This window comes from Poecilia reticulata, linkage group LG19, assembly GCF_000633615.1.
Source record: "Poecilia reticulata strain Guanapo linkage group LG19, Guppy_female_1.0+MT, whole genome shotgun sequence".
Lineage (NCBI taxonomy): Eukaryota > Metazoa > Chordata > Actinopteri > Cyprinodontiformes > Poeciliidae > Poecilia > Poecilia reticulata.
This window is the reverse complement of record NC_024349.1, coordinates 18,463,074-18,490,818: the sequence shown is the minus strand read 5'-3', so window position 1 is coordinate 18,490,818 and position 27,745 is coordinate 18,463,074. Positions and strand designations below refer to the sequence as shown.

Below are 27,745 nucleotides of genomic sequence, written 5' to 3'. Positions count from 1 at the left end.
AATCCATCTCTAACCAACAAGAAATCTTCAACAGTTTAAGTCTGGATTCAGACTGCAAAACATTACATTGCACAACATCTGTGTCATCGTGAGTTTACCCCAACTCCAGATGAGTCAGGAGGATCTAAATCAGCACCAGGCGTTGGGTTAGCTGGCCCTCCGCCTGGACAGCCAATGAACGAAAGAGACGCCGCCACAGAAAGTAAACAGAGGAGGGTTGGTGTACTCACTGGTGAGCGCCTTCTCGTAGCTCTTCGCCATGGCTATGAAGTTGCGTAGGCACGGGTTGAACTGCTCCATGATGTTCTGCAAAGAGGAGCGGGGACAAACAAAAAGATCTGGTTAGCCTGGGACGGAGACGACGCAAATCTGACATGAGCTACAGTGACCCAGCAGCACTCCGCCTGTTTTTCTGGGGCACGAACACAGAGTCTTCTACAAATCAGCTGAGCCAACCGGCAGGAAGAGCAGCGCAGGAAGGACTCGTTTCAAGAAGCCCAAATCCAGCGAGACCGAATAAAGGACGGAACAAGAGCACGAGTGACTGAGGGATTTTTGTGTCTGTGTGTGAATATTAGTGTGTGTGTGTGTGTGTGGATCGGTCCCTCACACCTCCCCTGCTGTATCCATTTTAAATAAAACCTGATTTTGGCTGCAGACTCTGAGCTCAGCGGCAGATCTGGACCTGCTGCAGCTTCTCCTCACTCTGGCACAAACCTATGGTCAAGAGGCTATTTTTGAAAAAGGATAATTTCACCAAAATGACAGTCGTGACTTTCACCAAAGGTCATTACCGCTCACAAATAGTTGCAGTTCTGCTAAAAAGTTTTAAACCAACACTAAGATTTCATTGCACATTTCTGCCACACAGCCAGACGTTTTTATTGATATTGAGTGAGCCGAACTTTCAGGAGGTTTTCCAAAGTTTTCTTTAGGATTTCTAGCTTCTTTTTCATATCTTCTGTCCAAGAAGAGCATAAGAGAATACAATGCTCAACAAATAATCTGTTATGTTCCTTCCTGCCCCTCTTTTTAAAGAAATGCCAAGAGAGATGAGTCACCTTTTAGTTTTTCCAACGCCCGGGCTGGTGTTCAGCAGGATTTAGATTCGCCGTCTGTGTATCACAGCTCATTTAAATGGCTGAATTACCTCTTCAATGTGTCATCACACTGTGCAGAGGCCTGGTAATGAGCCATTGACTTGATTAAGATGCACTGAGTCAGGGCAACACCTGAAACATGCAGGATGGGGGCCCTTGAGGACTGGCTTTGGACAACACTGCCTCAGAGAGCCCAGAGAACTGCTGATCAAGATGGTTTTGAAAGGTTAAAAGGATTTTTGGTTGCTTGGGAACAACACACAAAGAAATACGGAGGACTCGAGAATCAAGAACTGATGTGCACGACTAGATACAAAAGCTTTCAGTGGCAAATCAGAAAAGCTAGGAAAATTCTGGGTTGCAGCTTGAAAACCGTGAACAAGTTGTCCTCATGCATTTCAAGACACACAAACCTTAGGACCTCATCTTTCTGCCTCTCACTTCCAGAGCCGTCTGTCAGAAAGCACAAACGTCAAGCACAGAGGCCTGAAGGCTCGTTAAAAACAGAGGAATCCGTCAAAAAGAAAAGTCTAATGAGTCTTACTGTTCATCAATCTCTGGCTTCTCTCTGCTTCCGAGACGCCCTTTAACCTCTGCAGCCTTTCCAACAAGGCCAAGCAATTTGAGAAGATTCATCTCCCTGTCAGACTTCACTGTGAGTCTCAAGTTCTTTTACAGATGCAGCTCTGGTTTACAGCAAAGCAAAACAAAGGGAATCAGCCATTATCAGAGGAACTAAGACGCAGCTAGAAAGTTTAGAGTGTCTAGTAAAGTTTTGAAATGTCATTACAGTTCAAGCTAGATAAGATTTAAGTGCCATCTATACACAAAGGTAAAGTATATTAAAAGTGCCATGTTAGGGTGCGTACTCAAAGTGGAAACCAAATATGAAGTAAGAGGGCTTTTGTCAGCAACTTTTCAAGTGAAAAGACATTTTCGATTTGAAAAAAGTAAAAAAAAAGACAAAGAACAAAAAGGAGGACAGGAAAGAATAACGAAGCAGATGGAGGGAAGGACACATCTGAGGCAGACGGACATTTGTTCATGGCTGCTCGCAGCTCGGGATGCCTGCTAATGCCCGGTGGCTGACGCACAACAGTCACCTTGGCGCACAAACTCCATCAACTCCAAAAAAGGAAGTAAGAAGTAGGACAGCGTGACACTGGAGTACAGAAAAAAAAAAAAAAAAGAGAAAACAGGAATCTTAATGGAAGTTCAGTTTGAAACGGTGAAGTAGAGCGGGACATGAAGTGAAACGAACAGAAGCTTCTGTGGCATTCTTTGTGTAAAGCTGAACACGTGTTCAAAGCACAGGACCAGATCCAGTGATCTATAAGTCCATGAGATGAATGTCGTTTCATTTTGAAGTCACAATCACAAAAACAGAGAAAGATGGACAAATAAACGGCTCCATTTATACCCCAGTTCCTCCCGCTCGTTCCCAGCTCTTGTTGCGTAAGGCGTCGGCTCCAGACCAAAGTGACACTGTGAAAGTGCATCAGCTCCGGCGATCATCACCCTGATGTACCGCCGCCTGGAACGCGCGGAGAGAGGCGCTCCATAAAGGAAAACAGAAGACGGAGAGCAGCCCAGCGCTCATCGCGTGCTCACAGAAAAAACACCGGGGCTGGGTTTGTTTGTGTTGAGTGATTGAGTGATGGGTGAATCATGTGCTCACTGTCAGACACGTCCACCTTTATGTGTCACATTCTGGGTGATCTGTGAAAATAAAAAAATTTGTTTTTGGGATCCTTTGTCTTTCGGTTGAGCTAAAAAAAAAAAATAGAATTCACCAGCAGAGAATTTTCCACACAGACAATGAAGACGAGGCAAACACTGTGAATAGCTTCTTGATTAACTTAATGAGTGCATGGATAAACATTTTCCTCATTTATGAACCCTTCTAAATATGTAAAAACTGATTAAAACTTTCTGATTAAAGAAAGAAGTTGCATTTCCTATCTTGATCTTTTACCAAAATGTTGCTATAAAAATCACAACCAAACCAAAAACTTAACTCAGTTCTGAAATTATGAACTCATGAACAATTATCAAATCTAAAAGGAGTTCATATATACGTGGCACTTTATTCATGCCACTTTCGCAGGCTTTTAAAGTTTTTTTTTGTTTGTTTTTTATGATTTTACCAATTTATCTTTACAGGAGAAACTGGCATAGAATAACTCAGGGCCCATGATTTTCTATATCATACATTTCTTTTCTTACCCACAATTTTTCTGCTTGTTGAAACAGGAAAATTTCCACAATGAAAATGCTAAGAACAGCAAGATACTGACTACACATCGTCAGTCCAAGAACCCCACTTGAAAATATATGAACTAGCTTGTTATTATTTTGCAAAAGGAAAGCAAAAGTGGTGCCAGCTATACTAGAAACCCTGAATGTTAAATTCTTACACAATAGAACAAAATGATTGATGGCTTTTCCTTTCTATGCTTAATTTTATTGGAAGAGCCGTAAATAAACTGACGTTAGCAAACAGACTAAAACTGAATAACTATCGTACTAGTTTAGATAACCAAATTGATAATTTAGTGAGTCTAGACAAGAAACACACCCATATCTAGATCTCATCAGACGGCGCTCACATGTGTTTTTTGTTTTTTAGGGCTGGGTTTAATAGGTTTATTTCCGTGTTTGGTGCACATTTAATCCACAATGAGTCAGTTGTTGTTCCTTAAGCAGCAGAGACGGGAGCTGATTAGCATTTCTCTGAATAAAGGACCACATTTTACCGAGTGGACGGGAAATAAGAGGGATTACAGAACAGCTTGACGTTTTTCAGCCATTAGTTTCAGTCATATGTCAGCAAACGAATGCTGCAACTGAAAACACTGGTTTTCTTTTCACGTTGCAGCAACAAAATGTTGTAACTCCATCTTTGACCCAAATTAATTGAACCTGGAACATAATCACAGAATATATATGGAATTGAATCAGTTTTCTGAGGCGAAGCGGAGGTTTCCCCGATTTCAAACAGGTTGTGAAAACACAGTTTACTGCTTTCAGGGTCAACAAGGCAGCATTTTTAATGCTCATGTTCCTAATCAGGAGCAGGTTAACTACTGCAATGACACTAATGATGGAACATTTGGAAAATGTACCATGAAGCGAATAATTACTCCCGCGGCCGGAAGAGCTGCGCCATGCAAATAATCGACTCAAGAGGGGGAAAAATGGAAGTAACCTTTGAGAGGAGCAATTTGTGATGACAGAAGATTAAATATATTGACATTTAGCATTTTTAAAGGAGGAAACAGACATTTTAAAGACTAAAGTGTTAGACTTAAAGGACGAGCTGACAGCATCTGTTTAGCAAGTTTTTACAAGTCAGGCGACAGAAAGCAATTAAACCCATTAAAGGCAAAACGAAAGGTAAGGTTTATTTGAGATCACTTTGCCTCGGTGTTTGTGGAGGGGTCACATGATCAATCTCAGCTACATTAAATATTCATCTTCATTAAAAGGACAGGTTTGTTCTGGAAACACGTTGCTGTTGCTTACAAAACAGCTCTGGACCTTCAATCCGCTTTAAAATCTTATTCCAGGTCTACAGAACTCTGCAGGTTGATGCACAGAACATTTTCCATGTTTATTACTTTGCATCTGAAAGTGGTTTGTAGTTCCACTCCGCAACCTTGTAAAAAGATGTCCTTAGTGAAGAAGGTGACACTGACAGAAAATTAATGTAAAATTACTGCTCTGACTTTGAAGAGCAGCTAGAGTCATACCTTTAAGAGCGGAAGAAGTTGCAGGAAGCCCACCACCTTCTCGCAGGAAACAGTCAAACCAAACATTCACCTCAGCCTGCAGCAGCAGTTTGACTATATCAAAGTTTCTCAATGAAAGCGTTCTTCACCTTCAAGGGCTATTTGGTCTTTTAGGCACCATGTCAGATCTCCAGTTTCCTGCATCTGAAGCCGTTCCTCCTCAATGTTTTAAAGAACTCTTCAAAACATTTCCTGGCATAAACTAATCACATGGGTGGCAACGCAGAGCTTATTATTCATCATTAGAAAAGGTGAATCATTTCAAGCACATCGGCGACCGCCAAGGAGGGGTAATATGTGGAGAAACAGAACAAGCCCTCAGCTTCAAGGTTAACAGATCTATCAGAGCGGCATGGAGACCACGTCCCATGAAAGATGTGGACCAGAGCCAGAGGTTATAGAAGCCATTTAAAATATGACAAGAGCAGAATGGAGCCGACGTCTCTTTAAAGTGAGTAAAGAGAAAGGCTGTGCTGGAATCAAAAATCCACTTTCACCAACTGAGGTACAAGAGTGCAAAAAAAAGCCCAAAAAACTTCTGAAACAAAGCAATAAAAATATGTAGAAAGTAACATCTTAAAAAGTCTTAAATTAATGTATCTAAACTTAAGACCTTAAAATGTCTTTTTTTTAAGTAAGTTTTGTACTTTAAATTCTGTCTCAGCAGGACTATTTAATCTCATATTCTAAGTGGGCTTTTTTCTCATGGGACTTTTCTGTCATGCAAAAGTTTGAGTCGCACTCCGACATCTTTATTGCGGTCTGTGACTCGAGACAGTTTAGGCTGCCGCTAACTAGCTGCTAAAATAACCTAGCGACACAGCTAGCTACGTAGCAAGTGGGCTGGACAATGTTTGCACATTTCTCTGGATACAGAAATCTTAAATTCCAGACATGATGATCTTAAAAAGTCTTACATTTGAGTTGGTGAAACCTGCATAAACCCTGTAGTAAAAGCAAAGAATCCATTGGGAATTTGTTGCAGATTTTGGGTGGAGAAGGTGCAAAAGGAGTGAGAAATAAATCTGCCAATGATAGATGAAGGGAGGAGACATAAAGGAGGCAGAGGAAGGGAAATGCTTAAAGTGTTATTGACTCTGCAGGCATTAGAACACCAGTACAGTTGTGTAAGTGCATCTACTCCAGCAAAGCCATCCATTACTTCCTTCCCACACAGGTGAGCAGAACCGTATCGAAACACTTCAGACAAAAACAAACCGAAAAGCGCTGAGAACATCGTGACCCAGCTGGCTCCGGGAAAGGCAGTGTGCGTTGGAGCGCGTGGCGGTTGGAGGCAGGAGACTCGTGCGTGGGCTGAGTCAGAACCTACAGAAAGAGCAGTAGGCTTGCATCATGTCGGGGCGTAAATTACTGCAATGCCAAGGCAGCCATGTGGCACCATTAGGACCTGCTGCGCCGCTCGCTGACAAACAGATTAACCAGCGAGTGGAGAGCCGGCAATCCCACTGAGGTGGGAGGGAGAGGCTGGGCCAGGTGGAGGCAAAAAAAAAAAGAAGGAAAAAAAAAAGAGAGTTTAAAAACACTTTACATAAAACCCATTAAGAACCAACACAACATTTGAAGACCTGTTTTTAATTCTGCCTTTTTGGGGGTTTTTATAAATCCTGACAGTTTATTCTCAAAAAGGTTTTTTCAATTTCTGCCTGCCAAGCTGAAAAAATAATTTTGCTGCCGTTTCACCCCTCTCCTAGATGTAACTAGTTTGAAACGAGGTTTAAATATCAGAATGTGCATCACATCAAGCAATTTTAGGAAAGCTTGGTCTATACAAAACCCAGCTTATCAATGATCTTCTTCACCAGAATGCCTGATTTTAATTAATTACAGTCTTGGCACAACAAGCTCCACAGGTGTGGTTTCATTTGATGTAGGCAGACAAATTTGTGCAGCAACTTTTTAGGGGTCCCTGAGGTCCAGAGAAAAGGCGTGACTGAATGGAAGAAGAAATATTTCTGCGGCTCAAAGTAAAAGTTGTCTGCTTTTTTTTATCTCTTTGCGGCCTTTAATCTGAGCAGAATATGGTCAAAATCCACATGAATCGGCTTAAAAGAAAATCTGTAAGACTGACTTTTTTAGAAGACTTTTAAAAGTGGTCAAATTGGAGGGTAAAAATTCCACTTTTTTAATTGAAATTTGACCAAGATGAAATACTGATTTGAATTGAGGCGTTTAAAATCCTTCATTAAGAAGAGAAAAATAAATAGATAAATAAATAAAAAAAATAGCACAGAGACCAGAGTTTGCACATTTCCTGTCAGCTGGCTGCTCCTTCAGTTCACTTACAGAAAAACAGATTTTTATATAATTTGTCTGTCTCATGTCCAGATAAGCGGGAGAAGATGGATGGATAGTTATTCTGTTCACCTGACATCTACTAACAAGTGTTGTGGCTACTGATTTTACATGCATCAATCTCAAAAAGACAGTAATTGTTTATTGCATGTAATATACAGTGGGGTTTAATTGATGCTTTTCTGCTTTAGATTCTGGCCTTTAGTACCAACATGAGTATGATTTTCACATTTATATTGCACGTAGATCAAAAACAAATACATTTTCTAATTTCAGGAACAAAGAACTGAAAACTGAAAGTGCAGGAAGACTCATGCGGCCATGATATCTGCAGCATGTAAACCGATCGGTGAAAGTTACCCAGGTGTTGATCATGTTTTGTGATGAAAAGGTTAAAAGAGATTAAAAATAAAACATAAGAACCCGCAAGAATTACAAAAAGTTGATGGCAGCAGAAGGTCACCTTGACTTTTGAGCTGAGGCCAAACACAACCCAGCGCTGTGTGAATCCCCCACCACCCATTGCTTCTATGGTGACAAAAAAAGATAAAAATGACCTTTTCTGTGAATGTGAGAGAGAGAGACGCACCAGTCCTCTGCTCCATCACTGTGCTCTCATCCCTCAGCTGGTGTACAAACATGCATCCATCATCATGTAGAAGCCGTCTATCGTCACTACACAAAGTCATCCTTCTATCCAAAATGTGTCAGATGCTGATCACTAGAACCCACAAATGGTAAGAAAATTAAAATAAATAAACTACATGTAAGTTTGGGTTTTTCTGCATCTACAAGGGGGTACCCAACAGTTTCCAGAATGACGCTGCTGCATGCGCAGTTTTCGTAGTACACGATTCTGCCGCTGGTTATTTGCTCAAAAACGCCTTCTCAATCAGTGTGCCAAGCGGCGTTGATGTGGAAGGTTTCGTCTACCCGCAGTGAATTTTCTTGGAAGAGCCGTTTTGTCCAGCCGTCGTTTTTCTTCGTGGAGAAGTTTTATGAGCAGCGCGCGGCTGTGAAGTTTTGCTTCCTGCTAGGGAAAAAAGCGGTTGGTCGTCAATTGACATTTCACCATTTTTAAAGCGGGTGAACCACGAGAAAAACTTGAGCTTGACACATAGCGTCATCCTTGTAAGCGGCAAACAAGTTAAATGTGTTCTGTTCTTTTACCAACTAGAAAGAAGTCCTACAACCACTAAAATCTGACGTTACTCCATCGTTTTTGTGCATTTCATGAAGGGGGAAGTTGTGCTCATGTCTTCTTTGTAAGTTTTCATGTCAGTTGTTCTTGGTGCAGCGCCACCACAGGCGAGGGGATGAACAGGTTTTGGATTATTTGAAACTGTGCAGCACGCCAGCTGAAAATGTAACAAATGTCTCCATTTTGTTCCCAAGAGAACCAGCCCTACCGGACCATCAGGTGTAAAAACAAACTTTAATTTAAGACAACCTTGAAAACTAACAATTGGAGAAGCAGGCTCCATTTTAACACTGGAAGCTGCTGAAATCCACACAGATTCTGTGCAAACCACAAACTAGCAAAGCTGCTAGAGAAATACCCCACAGATATTTCATTCTACTAATAACCATCGTGTTAATTTGGTCAGGATTTCCACATGGACTGCACAATTTTACATGAGAATATTTCCTTATGCGAGATTAAGGAACTATTAGGACTCCTCAGACTTTAAATGACAGTATAGCATTATGTCCTGTAATGCTAGGCTGCTGTCGCCCTTTATTGCGTTTCAGGAAATGGACATTATTTCCCTCTGCTCAGCCACTGTGACAATCTGTGTGCAAAAGCTGCACTGCTTCAGCAGCCTCAGGAGATGAGAATTCAGTATCTATCCGCTCCGTGTGTGTGTGTGTGTGTGTGTGTGTGTGTGTGTGTGTGTGTGTGTGTGTGCAGGCAGCCAATTTCCCTCTCAGATGAGCCCTTATCAGAGAGCAGCGCCCCCTATTCCACAGATGCAGCTTCTGTAGGAGACAGGAAGGAGGGGGGCACTTCCGCTGCCATATATGGATGTGCTGGAATCCCCCCCTCCCCACCTCCGCCAACACACCCCACCTGTGCCGTGACAGGGCAGCCCATTTTTATTCACCTCACGCTCCGCTCTGAAGGCTGGCGGGGGCGGATCGAGAGAGGCGAGAACGAGAAGGGTGGGAGTCTCCCCGTCAACGTCACCGCCATCCCATTCACTCCAGCCTCATTCTCATTTTACACACGTACACGTGAATGAAGGTGCGTCCACGCAGAGGCACGCCGTTTCTATAATATCTTCACATGTGCAACGGCAGGATGAACATCGGAGACTGCAGGACAAAGTGTTCGTCAGAAAACTCTGCAGAGAAAAGAGTGCATTCCTGCTTTTCACGGTGACGCACCACGCTCAGTTCGAAAACACTGCAGTTTGCCTCTTAGGGCTTTCCTACTCACTGCCGGTCTAAAAAGACAGGAGCTCCGCACCTTCCCCTCCTCGCCCTGCTTTCATTCAGCTTCAAGAGCCGTCCAAGTAACTTTCCTTTCATCCTCCGCCAACCTCCCGCAAACCCAGCAGCATCCACCTCTTCCTCTCACCCTCCCACCGGCTCGAGTTTGATAAGCGCTTCGCTAAAGGCTGCCGACGTGCTGCACAAACGCTGCAGATGTGAGCACTTGGTGTGTGTGTGTACGTGCGTAGGGCGCAGGAAGGCTGTCGGTCAGTGAAATCTTAATGACAGCACATCTGTGAAGGGCTGCTGCCTCCAGAACGCCAGAAAGGCGAGTTGGTACATTTTGTTCCTTGCGCCTCGTGTCTTCTGACAAATGATGGGCTAAACGTTACAATATTTCACAGCTGGAGCCCCTTTAGAAACAAACCGCACCGAAAGGGAGGACAGAGATCCAATAGAAACATGCAAAGTATTAGGGAAAARAAARAAARAAAAAAAAAAAAAAAGAGTGGAAAGTTGCACCCGTAACAACTACACACGACATCGCTACAGATATACTGTAAAGGGATACAAAAACATAACTTTCAAAACTGCTAAAATGTTCCTTCATATTGTTTCAGGGCTGTCCCGAGTGACTCCTGTCCAAAAATCCTCCACATTAAAAGGCAATTTATTAGCAAACAGTTCCAGGGTAGATTAAACCTTTGAACTAAATTACTAGAGGTGGATTATTTTAAGCTCAACACAGCTTCCTGGTGCAATTTTCTACACCGGGAGGATTCATTAATGTGATAGGAAAAAAATATTAACCAGGAATAACAGACCGGACCTTTTCCAGGCTTCAGTCTGGTGCGTTGATGTCAACCAACCTCTTTTCCGACGGACAGTTTCGTTCAGAGATTGCAGCATCCATTTGATTTGTTGTTTCAATTGTTTTGTTTATTTTTGGATATTGAACGCGTCTTCCAGTTCTAGTGTTAAATTTTCCTTAGAAATTAAAGCTTATTGGTCTTTGGGAGGGTGTACTTCCATTATTAATAATATATTACATTAAAATAGTCTCGAAAACAACAATATTATCATTTATCGCAATAATTTCTGGGACAATTTGGTATCGTGACAGTTCCCCAAACAGGCCTGCAAAAAGGCATTAAAGCAATAACAGAAACTTAAATCTTCAAACTTTTCTTTTACAGTCAATAGTCATCCATCTAAAAAAAAATAAAATAAAATAAAACGCTGGAAGGAGAGTGACCTAAAAAAATCATTAAATATTTCATTTGATTCCATGTCATCTGAGAGCAATGCTTCATGTTTCCTCCGCTTGCATAACCCAAGCATATTCCCCACATCGCAGAGCATCATCGCAGAGCGTCACCGTGATGCTCGCACGCTGCCGCCGTCCAAAGATCAGCGACGAAGCTCAAAGCTGGAACACACCCTGGAGCCCCCCCACCCCCCGAGTGGGCGGGCACGGGGCTCTCTGCAGGGACAGGAGCACAAAGACGGCCATGACGCTCCGGGCACAGACAACCGAGGAGAAAGCGCCGTAGCTAATCAAGAGAAGAGAGCCCACTGGTTTCAAGCCATTACACTGGAGAAATGTCTGCCTGAGCGGAGCGTTTGGACTAATCGCTGCGCTGCAGATGAGCGCACAGGCTACAGGCTTCACCTCACGCAACCCCAGACAGGAGAGGCTCTCTGCCAGTCGGGGACGCCAGAATACATCTTGTCAGAGCGAAAGACTGTGAAGAAGGATGATGAGGAGGAGGAGGAGGAGGATGATGATGGAGTCCTGTATCAAAAGCTCCTCCCTCCATCCATCAATCTGACGCAGCGCCGGCCCCAACAGATGCCACGGCGCTCACCTGCGGCGCTCTGCCTCAAACAGCAGCTGGCCGAGAGTTTCAGAGCTCCACAACAATATGTGAGGGGGAACAAAGCAAAACAATGAAACAATGAAGCTCCAGAAGCCCTGCTCTGCAGCAGAAGAGGGTCGTTTTTATTGGGAGTGATGCTCTGCTTGTGTGACTTCCAGACGAGAAGCAGGGAGGACGGAGCAGATTGTGCTTGCATGACTGTGGGGATAAAGTGTTCAGTAGAATTACTCACACACACACACACACTGGCAAACAAACACTGGAGAAAAATCCCTCCCCAGAGAACAAACAGGTTTGGAGGAAAACTGTCGTAGCAGATACAAGATGTCATTACACAGCAATGTTTACTCATGACTGCAATCACTGGAGGATGCGCCCCATATACCGTCAGGACACACAGACACTGTACACCTGCACACACAACGCAGGTGGTACACTGAAAATGGTGTCCATTCACAAGGGCAGAGATAAGCTCTGAAAACAGAGAGCAAAGCATCCAGAGCTTCAGCTGAGGACCGTTGTTGAAACACCTAGAACGTATTCTTAGCGGCACATTTGTGTAGGTCCAGATATGGATGAGAATTTAAACAGAAAATGTGAAATTTTGCACGTTTCCTGGAATTTTCAAACTTTTTATTGAAATCTCATGCAATTTCTGGGAGTAAATGTGAATAAATCTGAAATTTAAACATTAAAGGTTGGCCCTCAACATGGGTCTTGAATACAGTTGGAGCAAAAACAAATGGTTTTTTTTGCATAATTCCTCCATCACAGTGTGTTATAGTATCATACTGTAGCACACTGCTAACTGTAAGCATATCAAAGCCACACCAATGGATAAACTGACATAGAAAATGGAGGGCTGGGGTCCTGAATCAAAACAAAAAGCAGACCAAACCCTGATCCAGACAATAATAACCCATAAGAACGAGTTGAGAAGTTGTTTTGGCTCAGAGATCAGGCGAAGGTTGACTTCAGTCATTTGTAACTTTGAATAGATTTTCTGCTTCTCCACAAGGAGCCTTTGAAGTAGTCGGGTCATCTGGTCCAGAAGCCGCCCGGTCACCTCCCACGTGAGACTGTTGGAAGCCCATTTGATCAGAAGGAGACTGAGTCATGATAGAGTCGAGAGATCATGTCTCTCAGCTTGAGGAGACTGGAACGTCTCGGTAAAGAGCCGTAGGAGGCGGCTCGGGAGTGAGAAGTCTGGGCAGCTTGGAGGGAAGCATCAATGCTAAACAAGATGAAGGATATAGACCTTCAAAATCTAGACTTTCACCTTGAAACTTAAGTGGGTAGTTTGGTTTAAGACGGATGGGTCAGTTTAATTTTGACCCCAGCTAGCTTCAAGAAGGGCTCAACCCTTCTTGAAGTTATAAACAATTCAATCTGCCTAAATTGCCAGAAGATTAAGCAAAAAGCGCCAATAACAGTGATGGATTCTTTTATTTTCACCCGAACTGCAGTTTTTAGAAAGAATGACAAAGATGGGTAGATTCTTTTCCAAATATGGTGGTGAAAACGGGACGAAAGCACATGAAACGCTCCACAAAAAGCTCTGAAATCAATGAGCTGACCTGCTGATGTGTGTATAATCCAGTGCTGACTCTGAACAATGGAGGCAGCGTCACCTCCAGCTTTATTCACCATCCTGATCCGCAGCACTACTGGGATTACAGCACTCGGCTGGACACACTCCTGAACAAACACGCAGACGCCGTTTGCTCAGCAGCCACAACAAACCTGAGGAGACGCACTTCACCCACATCAACGCATCCCAAACTTCCACAACCCGAATCCACAGGGACCGCTCTCCGTCACCGTCCCAGCCGACCTGCAGCCTGTGCGTTCTGAACCGGCATGCCGTTACAGATACTGTATGGCCACACACACACAAACACACACACACACACTCCCGCGCACGACAGGAACGACTGCCCCCACACATTCACCAGCGTGAGTCATCTGAAATTTACATTCAGCTTCTGTTTCAGCAGCAGAGGAGGAGGTTCGGGCTTCAGTCCTCTGCCGTTTCTTCTGAGAGTTAACGCTCCAACAAACAGGAAACAAGGCAGAGCCCTCCTCATGCAGGGTTACTGGACGACGCCTGGAATAGGTGGGAGCAAGGCAAATAAGGGTGCTGGACAGACTTTATTTAAATCTGGACTCCCAAAACACGTCCAGATTATACTTTTTTTCCTTTTTCCTTTTCTTTTTTTAAATAAAATAATAATCTATAAAAGACACACTCTGGCAGAGTGGCCATTACTATCTCCTGCAAAATGTTACTACGAAAACTTCTCATTTTAGATTTGGCTCAAATTAATAGATAACTGAATACTGTAATTTTTGCAGCAGTCGTGAATATTTTAATCATATTTATCGAATCACTGGAAACTGGGCCAGTAAGGTTATACAACCAGTATATCCCATGAGTACAGAGTGTTCTGCAGGATGATGTTGTGCAGCCAACGTCTCTGATCCCCATCTTAATGCTGCCTGATTTAATTGCTGATGTTTGCCAATGTCTCACCTCCCTCCAAGGAGAAACAGACATGAGTGTTACCTAATGGGAGCTGGCACCTCTGCGCCTCTCCATCCTCCACACTTTTAATGAATTAATAAAGACCAGTTAGTTTCTCCAAACACGGCTCAAAAACACCCCTGGGGAGGAAGAGGAAGGGGGGAGCTCGGCGCAGCGGCACCAAATGCCACGCCAGTGAGCATCGAGCCTTTACCATCAGACGCCAGCAGGGGGTCAAACTGGCAGCGGCTCGGCTGCCCATGACAGGAAGACCTTCCCCACCACCCCTAATGCTGCATCTGTTGCATATGCATGGAGGCAGTTCCTGCAAACTGTAGGTAAATAATAGCTAAATGTTATTATTATCTCCTTTACTTCAGTTATTCATGCTGAAAACGTTTTAAAAAAAAATAGCCGTGTTTAAAATGCCATTTTTATTATCCTACAAAACCCTGAAAGATATCAAAAGTAATGCAGCCACATTACTAGAGATGCTCCAAATCAACCGGGATCAGCTCAGATTCGTTTGTTCTTATTGGTTAAAATCAAATTCAGAAACTAAGAACTTCCACCATACCCAACGTTGGCAAAAAAAATAAACAAATAAATACATTAGGATGCAGACAAATCCCAATCAGCACGTCAAGAAACAAAACTATCAAAAAAAAACTGATTGGTCCGATTACATTCTTCAGCATCAAACTGTTTAGACTTCATAACCCAAACACCCTCCAAAGGTCAACACATCTTGGGACTTTTACTGAAATCTTCTTTTATTTTGTAAAGTATCTCCATTCAGATGTATGGTGAAATTACTCCCATTATTATCTCAGCAGCATCATTACATAACCAAGCAAGCTGGGGAGGAGAACCCAGATACACCCCCTGCCCCCCGGTACCAGGAGCTCCGACTGTCTGCCCGGAGCCGGTCGGAGTGAGGAGGCGTGTGGAGCAGTGACAGCTTTCCTCACATCATAACAGAAACTCGTCATGTTTCCATGTCTGAGATCTGCCTCATATGGGGAGCTGAGTAAAGTGAGAATCAGGAGAAATGCCTCGCGATCACAAGTCCTGTTCCCTGCTTGAGTTGGAGCTCTGTGTTAGAGGAGGCCAATGAAGACCTGATGTTTTTCCAGACAGAATGGATTACACCAACATCTCTTACTGTTACCAAATAAATCCCTTTCTGCTTTTCCAAAGATGAAAACAACGGAGGAAATGAAAACTGGAAGGGTTCATGTTGAGGAATTCACAAAATTCAGAAATCAGGTAACTTTGAGCAGGTAACTGAGCAGGAGTTTTCTGTGCTGCTCTGAAATATGTCGAACTGAGCTGCCCTGAAGCATCCTGTCACCGAGGAGGTTTACTTTTTTTCCTTCTTTTTTTTTTTTTTTACTGAAAATCCTCCAAAACCAGAAGCACATCAGGGTTACAAATATTCCACACAGCAGCAGCCGCAGTTTAGTTAAAAATCATCGATTCGTTCAATTTAGATAACTCTGACGACTTAAACGTTTTAGCCCCTTTTCTAGACCACCTCTTTTATTTTACAGTTTCATCATTAACTCTCCTGTTTGAGGTAGAGTCTGCCTGACAACCAAATAACTTCACTTTTGCTTTAAAGTACCGAGACTTCTAAGAGACCTGACCAACACCGGACTTCCCCTCCTGTAATTATCCGCCCAGGTGCAGCAGGTGTCCCGAACAACACGAACCGGCTCACCTTGTAGACATTCTCCGTAATGCGGTGCACCTCGTCGGTCCGGGACATCCTTGCTGGAGCGTCAGTCACAACCATATACGGAGCTCTCTTTTCTGTGGAAGCTGTGGAGGGATTCTCGGTTCCTTTCCGAACTGTGGTGGCGAGGGCGGGGGGGACGAAGCAGCTGTTAGGCAGGGAAACACGACTCTTGTCTGGGAGAGACGAGCGCGTCTGTCCGTGGGATCCCGGGTTTTATAGGAGAGTCCTCCGCTTCGCCCACACCGGCTCCCCACGCAGCCAGTCAGCGGCCGCTCCGAGCCTCCCTGCAGGAGCGCAGAGGCGGACTCAGAGGCGCCGCCTTCAGGGCCGGTGGGAAAAATGAACTCCGGAGACGACAACTGAGAAGGATGGGCAAAAATAAGACTTAGAGGAAAGGTGTTTCACATATCATTACTTGGATTCTTCGTGACTGATTAAACTGATTTTATTTATTTATTTAGTCATTTTTAATTAGTCCGATTTCTAGTCAGATAGATTTTTAGTTTACTATCTTTGAACGCCCCGTAACCTTATAATGAACATATCTTAATCGGATGAAATGGGAGACAAAAATTATATTACTTTATTTAAATAAACAAATAAATAAATTAGAACTTTACTAATTGATTTACATAAACATTTTATGTTGTCTAAGGGCTTTTCCTTGGCCAAGAGTGAGAAAACTGGGCTAAAAAGTCACATTTAAATTTAGTAGCATGGACAGGGTAACATTTTTACTTACTTATCAAAGTAAATAAATCAAAACAAATGAACAAAATAAACAGGTGGGGGGAAAAATCATTCCCAGTCTTCTTTCCCGTTTTTATTTAATCCCAGCAAAAAGGGAAGTGAGTGTTGTTTTTAACCTCGTAGCTAGAAATTATGAATCACAACTGCTGCTGCGATATTTCTGTCTTTTCACTACAGAACATGTTGAAGCAGAAACAGACCGACGGGACTCCGCCATCTGAAGCTACGGCGCTGATATTTCCACCGATCATTCAGAGCCCAGAAATGCAGCACAGCATTGAGGGAAAGGCTCCTCCAGCTCTGCTGACACAGGCAGCCCACGCCTCCTCTGCTCCAACCATTCAGAAGAACCATCCGGCATCACTGGGACAAGCCACACAAGCCCATTCACAGTGGAAACATCCACTGAAACATCCACTGTGAGGTTTCTCTGTGTGTCTGTGAACCACTGTGCTTAATTTTTTAGGCCAATATCCTCCAGGATGGTAGATGATGCTCCACAGGACACAGCAGGAGGGTGAAATGACTCTCCTCCAGGATGTTAGTGTGGAGTGTTTTAAAAACACTTCTTTCAACTTACTCACATTTTATCGCTTGCTAAATTTGTCCAGCTCACTGCTGAGTGGGCTCTGGTGGATAATGAGTGGGATGGAGCCACTTTTCTGTTGGATTTCAGATCCGCTCCAGGTGGGCAGGGAATCCCACACATCTCGGCTCATCACGATCTGCAGGCCTGTGAATGGAAAGAGGCACGCCGTGAAAAGGGGCAGGACGGACGGCCTCTTATTTTGGGCAACGCTTTTCTGCTTTGGTATAAAAACAGCTGCCCCGAGGCCGCTGCCGCCGCTGAGGGTTAAATAATAAAGCGGAGCGGTAACTCGCAGCAGGAACACACTCATTTTGTTCTGATTGTCATGTCAGATGTAGTTCCAGCAGGCCGCAGACAGTTAGTGGAAATCAATGAGGCGTGTTTGGTCTCAGCTGGAGCAACAGAAACATTCCCACTGTCAGCGGGCCAATCGATTTACTCCTCTGTCAGGATTCAATCCCTGCAATTAGCTTCTATAATGGGCCTAAAACATACATCCATGTTTGTGTCAGACACCACACTGTGAAGCGTGATTATAAGGAGACGAGTCTGTCTGTTGACTGATAATTATTCTGGGACTCAAGTCAGTCTTATAATCACACACAGCCCTGAGGGGAGAAAAAAATAGAGCATCCCTTTAAATATTGAGTCCTTTCAAAACAAATGTTTACACACCAGTTTAGTGAAATCTTGGGAAGAGAAAGTGCTTTATTGTAGACAAAGTAGGAACTCCGTACATGCTGTAAAGCATGGTGGCGGTAGCATCATGCTGAGGCTGTGTTTTCCAGCCAGCGGTGGTTCAACGTTCTCTTTCAGTTACAGAATAAGGATCTAAACAGAATAAAGGATCAAGCAGAATAACATGAGGCTTCAGGAACGTCTCCACCATCAACCCTGATGAAAACTTATGGACTATGAGGGAGTCAGATCTCTGACAGGAAGTCAGCCAGGTTAAAAAAAACATGGCCATTTCTGATGAAACGAACGGGGACCGATCCAGGCAGAATGACGCCTGATTCTTGTTGACGTTAGCGTAGTGCATGTGGCGTCTCGTAGTTAAACCGCAGGTCAATATTACAGTCTGTATACTTATAGTAATCATGAAAAACGAGTTAAAGCACAGATTAAATCCAATCCAACATCATCTTTAGTGATGTTGAAGTGGCATCACTAAAGATGTTTATTTTAGTCGTCCCCAAAAAATGATGGTCAAAAAATGTACAAATAAAAGCCTAGAAATATTACATTAATATTCATGATGGGTACAGTCATATTTAATCAATTAAAAATATCAACAAGTAAATATATTTCTGCAATTCATTAAGTGAATCTCATTACACGGACTGATGTTTTCAAGCCTTTATTTCTGATAAAACCAAAACGGCTTTGTTCATTTGAACTTAATGTACAATCTTTTTGTTTCCTGCTTACAGTTTATTTTCAAAAGGTATTTTTAATCTCACAACCCTCATTGGAATATTTTTTTAACCTCCAGAAACAACGTTGTTGCTTAATTCCCCAAACATCTTACCTTTATTTTTATTCTCTGTGCGTTGGAGCAATGGCGTCTCACAGTAAAAAGGTCCAGGGGTCAAATGTCAGTCAGAGGCTTTGTCGTGTTGAGTGAGTCTGTGTGTTTTCCTTATGCAAAAAGCTTCCTTCCACAGTCCGAAAACATACATGTTATGATAAATAGACTTTAAATTCCTCCTTTAAATGATGTCTGTACAAATATATTTGTCCTGCGTCCAGGATAAATATCACAGCTCTTTCTATCTTGGATAGAACATAAAATGCCTTTCATTAGAGGATTTTTATAGTTTATACTTTAGCTTTTTTTTTAAAATGTATCTGACCTGGAATTAACTTTTTTTTAATCAATGGTACATGAGTTCTTGGTTCCCTTTGATTATTTTAATATGATGTGACACAGAGGCCAGTTTCTCTTAGTCATTTCTTCAAAAACAGGAAATACACAAGAAAACATGCCATTCAATAAAGCATGAGTGTGCGTCAACCTTTATAGGTCAGAAAATGGCAACAAGAAAACAGCTCCTGGTCAAAGCTAAAAGCTACAGTCAGATAAATTATTAAAACAGTAAAAAAAAAAAAAAAAACTAGAACTGTGACGACAGAAGTTTAACTTCCATCACGCACAGTGAGGACTGGGAGGGACGTAAAAACATTTAGGAAGCCCCCCTAACCCCCCATTAAAGAACCGCAGTTGTCGTTTTGTTGTCGTTTTTATTGGCACTAGTGCCCTTTATTCATTAGCAGCTTGAGAGGAAGAAGGGCAAAGAGAGAACGGAAAGACATGAAATAAATTATTGAACCAAATAACATCATTTTTGGCTCCTTTTGGCGTTTCTAACGTCCAATGACTCAATAATTCCTTTTTTTTTGTTGTTTTTACAGAAACACGTTTCACAAACACCGATCCATCCGAGGAACATCTTAAGAAATATGGCTGGAAATGTCCTGGCTCAGAGTTTGGATCAGCAGATTAAACAGTAAAATATGGAAGCGGGGGTAAATATAAGGCAACAAAGCAGCAGAGAGAGTTTAGTTCGAAACAGTTTGGCTTCTTTTTGCTGGTTTAAGATTTTGCAACTTCAAAGGTAGAACAAAACTTATGAAATAGTTTGTGGATTGTCCCATTTCAGATAGTTTCTTGATTAACGTTTTGATTCCCGCTCACAGGTGCATATTCAGCACTCAGCGGTGTGTTTATGTAGGCAGGCCAACAGGTGGGCAGGCCACACACTCACACTCACACACCTCCACATCTGAACCATCTCTCTGATTTAGCCTTCGTCTCCAGCCTACTCCTCCTCATCGCTCTCTGCGGCCTGTTCTCCCCGTGTGTCTGTGATTCATCAGCGCGGCGCTCTGACATTCAGGTTTCAGTCTGTGAGCCGCCCACTCCCACGCAGCTCCACGCAGGCTTGTAGCGCGCAGTCGGCGGTGGAGTGGATCCAGCCCATTCAGAACGAGGACGGCATTGAAGTGGACGTTAGTAACCCGGCAAACACGGATCAGCCTATTTCAGGCCTGAATGACGCGGTGTTGTTACACAGGCTTTGTTGAAATTAAAAGGTACGAGGTTGCAGAACAATGGCTGCTTTTCTGTTTCCTTTATTAGGCCGAAGCTTTTAAAGCACAACTAAATTTATAGGAGAAGCTCTGTGATGCAAAATATTTATTTATACAGATATAAAAACAGGATTTTATGGCAGTTACAGTCAAGTCCTCTCTGATTAGGCGACATAAAATATCAAATCGTCAGCAAATCCTCAGAAAAGCTGGTCCTGTGTGAAGTTTAATTTAGTTGTTTTGTATCAAACTAGAAAGTTAGCTTCGTGAATCTTAATAAAACAGAACAAATACAAGAGGGAACAAGGTGGGAGGAATACGTTACCTCAAATTTTAACATTTCTCTAATTGCTTAAGTGACCTCAAGCCAATAGAAATAGAAATCCTCTATTAGGATACTAAATGTGGTCTCTGCCGTTTTTAACCCAGCTGTTCATCTCAGGATCTGATTCAAAAAATAAACAGCACTAATGATACACAGGCGCAAAACCCTGTCCTTTTCAACAAGCAATGTTCTTTTTCTTTTTTTTTACTTTTAAAGTGACATTGGATGTTTGAAGTGGGATTCTGTACAGTAATTAGTAGTAACTGTTCCCTTATCCAAAGCAGAAAGATGTAATGTCACCATCGATTTGTCGGAAAACTAAGAACATCTAACAAGGTTGTGCTAGCAGTGAGTTACGACAGCTTAAACTTTTGACCAACAGAAAATTTCCATGGGAAAACAACAAATTAAATATACGAGATTAAATAAATAATCTTTTCAAGACAAAATTTAAAACCTGTGATTAACATATTAAAGGCCAACTCACTTTTTAAAATAAGATTAAGATATTTTAAGGCCTACATTTTAGATTAATTGAATAATGTCTACATGGTTATGAAGTGTGTAACTAGTTGTCCTGTAAACAGATCCTCCACCTGAGCTGTGGATATCTGCAGCTCCTCCAGTGGAACCATAAACCTCTGGGCTGCTTCTCTGATTCTCTTCCCAGCCAGTTGAGTTGAGCAGCCATGTCTTGGTTGGTTTCCAGTTGAACCATCTTCTTTCAATGTTCAGATGATAAATTGTTCAAAGTTTGGGATTTCGCCTCATAACTTTATTAATAACCATGATATACCAAATAAATTAAGGTGTAGTTTGTAGTTATAGTGCGAGAAGGACTGCATATGTTATAAAACTATGCAAGAGAAAGACATTCACCCGTTTTCCTATTCTCCGTTTAACTGCTGCCACCTTGTGTTCACTCACTGAATAACATCTGACATGATGCAACATTTAACAATAAAAACACTTTTTATCGTAAAAACAATGTACAGAAATCCCCAAACCAACTTTATAACATTTACTTCGATGCTGCTGTCGGACAGGATTAGTCTCCAGAGTTTAAACGATTTACAGTTTCGTTCCACCGGTCTTCAAAGATATTCGACCTTCGACCTCATGGATACAAACCAAAAGTTCCTTCTGCAGATCCAAGTAATGGGTTATACACAAGAAAATGATTACAGAAGACTCAGCGGTTGCAGATTACATCACATGAGATGGGCCCGGCCTTTTCCCACTGAGGCTGAGCTAATCCACGAGGGGAGTAGGAGTTAGATTAGGTCATCTGCTTGTGGAGTGTCAGACTTTGAAGGATGGATGCAGACGGTTTTTAGGAGAAATTTCCTGTTTTACCATCCAGGGATCAAAAGATCACTTCACCCAAAGACATGTTTAAGATCAAAAATCTTGAATATGCTTTTTCTTTTTATGGCTTTTGAGGTTTATTTATTTTTTATGTCCAAAGCCGCAGATACAAAGTTCATACATTTGTCAATACTTTGGATGAAATGATCCTCTCCGAACTCGACTCTGATCCACAGATTATTTAGGGAGATTAAACTAGTTACATACCGTATACATGCTCTGGATTAATTAAAAATGATTTCATAGTAAACATGATGCACTGCTTACACTAGAGTTAGGCACAATTATGTGATTTCACAGGTCTTCCAGGTTCACAAGGCGCTGCAGGTGAACCGGTCCTTCCTTTTAGAACTGACCTGCGGCAGATGAACACAACTGGTCATCAGACGGGTTACCCGAGAGCAGCCGGCGGGCCTGTACGGTAGAAAAACATCTGCAGCTGGACGTCTGCGGGGGTGTTGGTTTGTAACGGGGTCAGTTCTGTTCCTACACGGCGAGCAGCTCTCGCTCCTGCTTCTTCCTGGGACGATCGTTCTCTGAAACTGAAGCACAACCGCACACACTCAGCTGGGATGGAAACTGCTGTGGAGTGAGCAGAGAGGCTGTCTGGGTCAGGCTGACTGAGCCACTGAGGTTTAAGGAAAGTCAGCAACGGACCACTGGAACAGAACATGTGTAAAGATTGTTTTTTAACACACACACACACCTGCTGCCAAGTCTATGTATGAAAGAGCAACCATGGTTTTGTATCTGACCTGGTTCAGCAGTTGCTTCTCTGAGGTTACTGCTGTTGTCTTTTCACACTTGCATTGTGTTAACTAGTGAACTGACCAATATTACTGTTTTTTTGTGTGTTTTTGTTCCTGCAATTGTCTCATAAATCTTCCCAAACTGATAAGCAGCAACATTTGATAGTCTAACACCATTGCTAAAGTATTTTATTAAATCCATGCAAGGTGGATTTAATAAGGTATTAACAACAAATGCTTTAAAGTCAAATTCAAGACTTAATGCCTTATTAAATCCACCTTGAATTAAATTTAAGACCATAAAAACTATAAATATAGGGAATGGTTGGGGGGGGGGGATCTTGTACTAAAATCAAGCATAGTAAAAACTGTGAGATTTCTGGGGTCTGTTTGTGGCTATTTCCACAAACGGATGCCGTTTGTGCTTTTTACACCGCTGACAGTTCTCTACAGTCATAACCTCAATAGTGCCTTGATTAAAAGTAATTTTGCACAGAAGCACCTTGGCAACCGAAGTGAGACAATGGCGAAAACAATCATCGCCAAGTCAAATGGTGATAAATCTGCTGCACTTACCCAAAATGGATGCAAAAAGCACCAGCTAGCTAGCGAAGGTGAATTAGCAGCTTGTTAGCTCCTCAAACAACCTCTAGTCACAAAATGCAATGAAGACATCTGTGTGTCTCAAAACGTTTGACCTGATCTGAAATGGCCTTAAACTTCTATTCCATACTGATGGGCATCAACAGTCGCATCTCTTACGTCGTTGCTGATGTACTTCTGCTTTTGTGTTGCCACTCACCTGACCAATAAACTACCAGACACTTTGCTTTCAAGGTGTCGAGAACATCAGTGAGATTAAAACGTAGAACTGACAGATTCTGCTAACAAACCGAGTGAAACGACAGACCTGGTTTTTTCTCGGCAGCTTCAGGGGCTACCGGCAGCGGCTCTGAAGGAACCTCTGGAAGCTCGACGTCTCCCTGAGAGAATCGGATCAGAACGGCCATGATGAGCATCGACCTGCTTTCGGGTCGTGGAACATTTTCTCTCTAAGTTTTATTTCAATCTGACCTGAGTGATGGCCTCCAGCTCAGCCAGAACAGCATCCTCATCCTCCTGCGTCAAGGAACCGGCCAGCATCTCGTCGATTTGCTACACAGAGACAAAAATACGTTAGGAGAGGGAATAAATCCGACTTGCTCCAGGTGTGTGAAGGATCACGTTAGCGAAAAACTGACCCTCTGGTACTCGATGGAATCTTGCGTTTCATCCAAGATCCTCTCTACCTCTTCAATCGACATCACCTGTTGGAGGGGGGGGAATCACAGCCTCATCAGGCCTCCAATAAAACCTGAGACCAGACCTTTAAACGCAGCAAACGTCTCCCACCTCATGCATTTTCTTCAGACAATCGTTTCCAACTTTCAAGCCATCGATGACCTTCCTCTCAATCTGAGCAAACTCCAGGTCCTGGACCTGAAACGAGCAGGAAGCAGAAGAGTCAGAGTCGTGTCTGACTCTTCTGTCGCCAAAGAAACGTCGCCGCCGCCGCAGTCACTCACCATCCGCTCCAGGTTGCTGATCTGGTTCTCCGTCTTGTCCAGGAGCTGCTCCTGGTATCGCTTCTTCTTCAGCAGGAGGAGGGCTTTCCTGTTGATTTGGAGAGGAAGTATAAAGCAAAGCCAGTGACCAGACACAGAGCCGCTGCTGAAAGTATTACAGTTTTCATCCGAGGGTTAAATTACACAGCATTGAAGAAAATCATCCACTGGGACGTCAACACCACAAGTAGTTTGTCAGATTAGACACTGAAGCACTGCAAGACGACCCACAAGTCCATGTTCAAATACAATCCCCCCCCCCGCCATCATCACTTTAGTAAATATTGATATCTGATCTGACATTTCGGTTTAGGGCTCTCATGAAATTTTCTTTAATTTCACTCAGAAGCTCAGAAAGAGCAAAAGATTTTCATTCCGAAAGGTTTGAGAAATTTTATATTGTCCGTAGACGGCAGCCCATTACATCTGCAGGTTCACATTTAGAAGCTCACACCCCGACACATTAGAGGTTAAAACCTGACAACTGCAGATGAAACAAAAAAGCTGCCTGCTTGTCGCACTAAAAGATGTCCGACTGAAGTTTGATTTTTGTTCATCTTTTAGAATACAATAAGAGAAGCTAAAAAGCAAGTTTAATAGTTTAATTTATTGATTTCCACACTTATGGGAAAGTCTTAAAACAATTTCCATATTTGTAAGATTTATAAGATGTATAGCCTTAAAAGCCTTTCACCTTATTTGCCCTCATTTAATGGCCCATGAAAACCACCTCATTTTACTGGTTTTGTTACAAGCTCTTTCAGCAATACAGTTGTCGAACTAATGCTTCAAAAGTCATCTTATATCCATCACAGCCTGTAAGAGTTACAAGAACATTTATCTCTAAGACTGTCACTAAACAGGACTGGCTCTGCAACTTATTTCTTATCTGGAACCAAAAGGATTGTTGATCATCTTCAGTCAGGATTTGGAAGAATGCAGGTCCATGAAACCTGCTCCTGTTAGTACACAGCGATTCTCAGTTCACTCACTCTTTCTTCCCATCTTTAAGCAGCTGTTTGGCCAGCTGTCTCTCCTTCTCCAGCTGCAGGTTGATCTTCTTCTGATACTGCCTCAGTTTGTCTCTCTGCTGCTTCAGTTGCTGCGGAAACGAAACTAACAAGTTTCAGCTCACAGATAAACGTCAAAGTTTCAGCTTTGACGATCTGTGTCAGATCTGTGATCCGACACAGATATTTAACAACATTACAGTACACAACAGCAAACGACCCAGTAACAGCTTTCATATTTTCTTTCTGACAGCACATATAAAAGCTAAACCCATGTCAGTTTTAGTTTATGTTCTTCATACAGTCAGGCCGAATTCACAACAAGTTCATAAAAAGTGAAAAAACGAGGGTTAAACTGTTTCAGATATCCGTGAGCTAGACCAAAAACATAAAGTTTACCAAATTATTAGATTGATTCGTAGAGTTTGGTGAGACGCTAAGTGACGTTAGCCCGCTGCTAATCTGAGTCAATTCTCACCAGGATGGCTTTATCTTGCTCCGTCACCCGGGACTGCTTCTTTTTTCCAAACAGGTTTCCCATCCTGACACAGCATTCCAGCTCCAGGAACTGGGAAATTAAAGTCTGAGTCAAAAAAACAAACTGTTTTCTAAAAGCAGAGCAGGTTTTCCTCCATTATTGCTGAAGTCATCCAGTCCACACCCACACCAGGAAGAGCCGAGGCTGGGCGGAGACAAACTTTTAAAAGAGACACTTGCATTAAATGAAACTTTGAACTCACGTAAAATATATTTATCAAATAAAGATTTCTTTTTTTAGTTCAACACTGTTTTTTCGACGACAGAAGATTTCTGCGAATTTCTAAAGTGTATTTATTTGTTGCTTATTAAAAAAAAAAAAGCTATTTGCTGCCATCTGGTGGATAAACCTGAAAACTGCAGTTCAACGGAGGCGAGACAATCTACCACGCTACCGGTGTATCCATTCAAAGTAGAGTAAAACAAAAGCTTTTTGGCTTAAAATGTGCTGAAATTGCCTTTGTTGAAGCCTCACAGGTCAAATAAAGGTTTTACAATCATAAACTATGTTTAAATACTATTATATTAGTATTAGGTTTGAAGAGTCGGTGTTAAGAGTTTTGGAGCTGTAATGTGGTAGATGTAAAAATATCTATGGCCCTTTAATGAAGTTTCACAAATCAAACATGGTTTTAGATATTCTGCAATCTGTGTTGAATAATCAAGACCATATTAGAAGTGCCTACATATTTTAGTTTTTAACCAAAACAGATTAAAGATGCCCAAGGTAGTGAAAAAGTAGGTGGCATTATCCTAGGCACTTTCCTAATCAGAATAAGCCAACTTCAGCTTCGAATGAGAGTTCACGTTTTCCCAGACAATGCAAAAGAAAAATGACAATGCAAATAAATAAAAAATTTTCACTCAGTAACATACTTCAGCTAGTGTTACATGAATATATAATCACAAGATTGTTATCCATGATGAGTTGTTGTACACATATTTTAATTTAGTAAAAAAAAAAAAATGAGGCATATCTATATCCACATTAGGCAAAAACTCCACAAAAAGAGCTTAAAACAAATCTAAAAACAATTTACAATAGATACATTTATAATTGTACAAATGGCTTGTTTATGTTGAAAAATGTTTTCCAAAGTTCCAGACAGAACCACGTTTTCTATAAGGAGGCAATGATTTGTCCAACTAATTCTTTTAAAAAAATTACTTTTCTAAAATGTCATAGTGCAAATTATTTATCATGCCAGCTCAGACAAAACTGCTTTGCTCAAGAGAATTTTATATTCAGAAACGCATTTCATTCGTTTTGAACTTTACAGTTACGTGTGCTGTTCTGTATTATTAAAAAATACAATGAAATAAAAATACATAAAATAGTTTTTTTAAGGAAATGAAGTGAAATACTTTCATATTTGTAGCAGTTCCTCCACCATCTCTGCCACAAAGCTTTGGTTAAGGTATTTCTACAGATTCTTAAGGTTCACTGATCTGGAATGGTCAACAGAGGTACAGAGCCTACATCCACTCAGAATAAAATATTTGTAGATACCTGGAGAGTTTAAGTCCGTTTATTCCAGTTTCCAAACTCTCACATTGTGTCCATCTTTGTTTTCGATCTATTTCTGCTGCAACACGCATCACTTAAATGGCTGAATTACCTTTTTAGCGTGTCAAAGTTCTGCTGAGGATGATTATAATTTGAACCATGTATACTGAAGCAAAACAAGACCAAAAGTCTGGGGGACAAAGTGCTCCAGGAGCAGTTTCACACCTCTGATCTGGATTCTGCAGTTTGTTGCGAACAGGTCAACACTCAAAGAGCATATTTTTGCAGACATTCAGTTTTACTAGTGTTATGGTCTGGCTCTTAAACCATAACAAATGAAAGGGAAGCAATGCATGGAATAACTTAAAAAGGAATTTATTTAACAAAAGTCATAACTGGTTGGGAAAGAAAGGGACAAAGGGACAAAG

The 27,745-nt window shown here is 42.1% G+C and overlaps 2 protein-coding genes across 13 annotated transcripts in view; both read right to left on the bottom strand.

Moving 5' to 3' along the window:
- The window catches only part of LOC103481851 (brain-specific angiogenesis inhibitor 1-associated protein 2-like), a 62,106-nt gene extending 45,992 nt beyond the window's left edge, over positions 1 to 16,114 (bottom strand). For 2 of the 12 annotated variants that reach the window (XM_008437620.2, XM_008437627.2), the window contains exons 1-2: positions 15,768 to 16,110; positions 231 to 306 (exon numbers count right to left, since the gene is read on the bottom strand). In XM_008437620.2, the coding sequence (XP_008435842.1) occupies positions 231 to 306; positions 15,768 to 15,842 (151 nt within the window). In that variant the 5' untranslated portion in view covers positions 15,843 to 16,110. Of the gene's footprint in view, positions 1 to 230; positions 307 to 13,263; positions 13,362 to 15,767 lie in introns of those variants that run through there. The other 10 variants (XM_008437623.2, XM_008437625.2, XM_017310731.1 and 7 more) reach the window with 8 other exon arrangements.
- A 5,376-nt stretch (positions 16,115 to 21,490) lies between these two features.
- chmp6b (charged multivesicular body protein 6b) lies at positions 21,491 to 25,953 on the bottom strand. Its single transcript, XM_008437612.2, has 8 exons — positions 25,752 to 25,953; positions 25,256 to 25,365; positions 24,225 to 24,312; positions 24,052 to 24,138; positions 23,901 to 23,966; positions 23,734 to 23,814; positions 23,570 to 23,642; positions 21,491 to 22,452 (listed from the first exon to the last, which is right to left on the bottom strand). Exons 1-8 carry the CDS (start codon positions 25,812 to 25,814, stop codon positions 22,397 to 22,399), a joined length of 624 nt encoding a protein of 207 aa, XP_008435834.1. The 5' UTR covers positions 25,815 to 25,953; the 3' UTR covers positions 21,491 to 22,396.
- Positions 25,954 to 27,745: the final 1,792 nt, after the last annotated feature.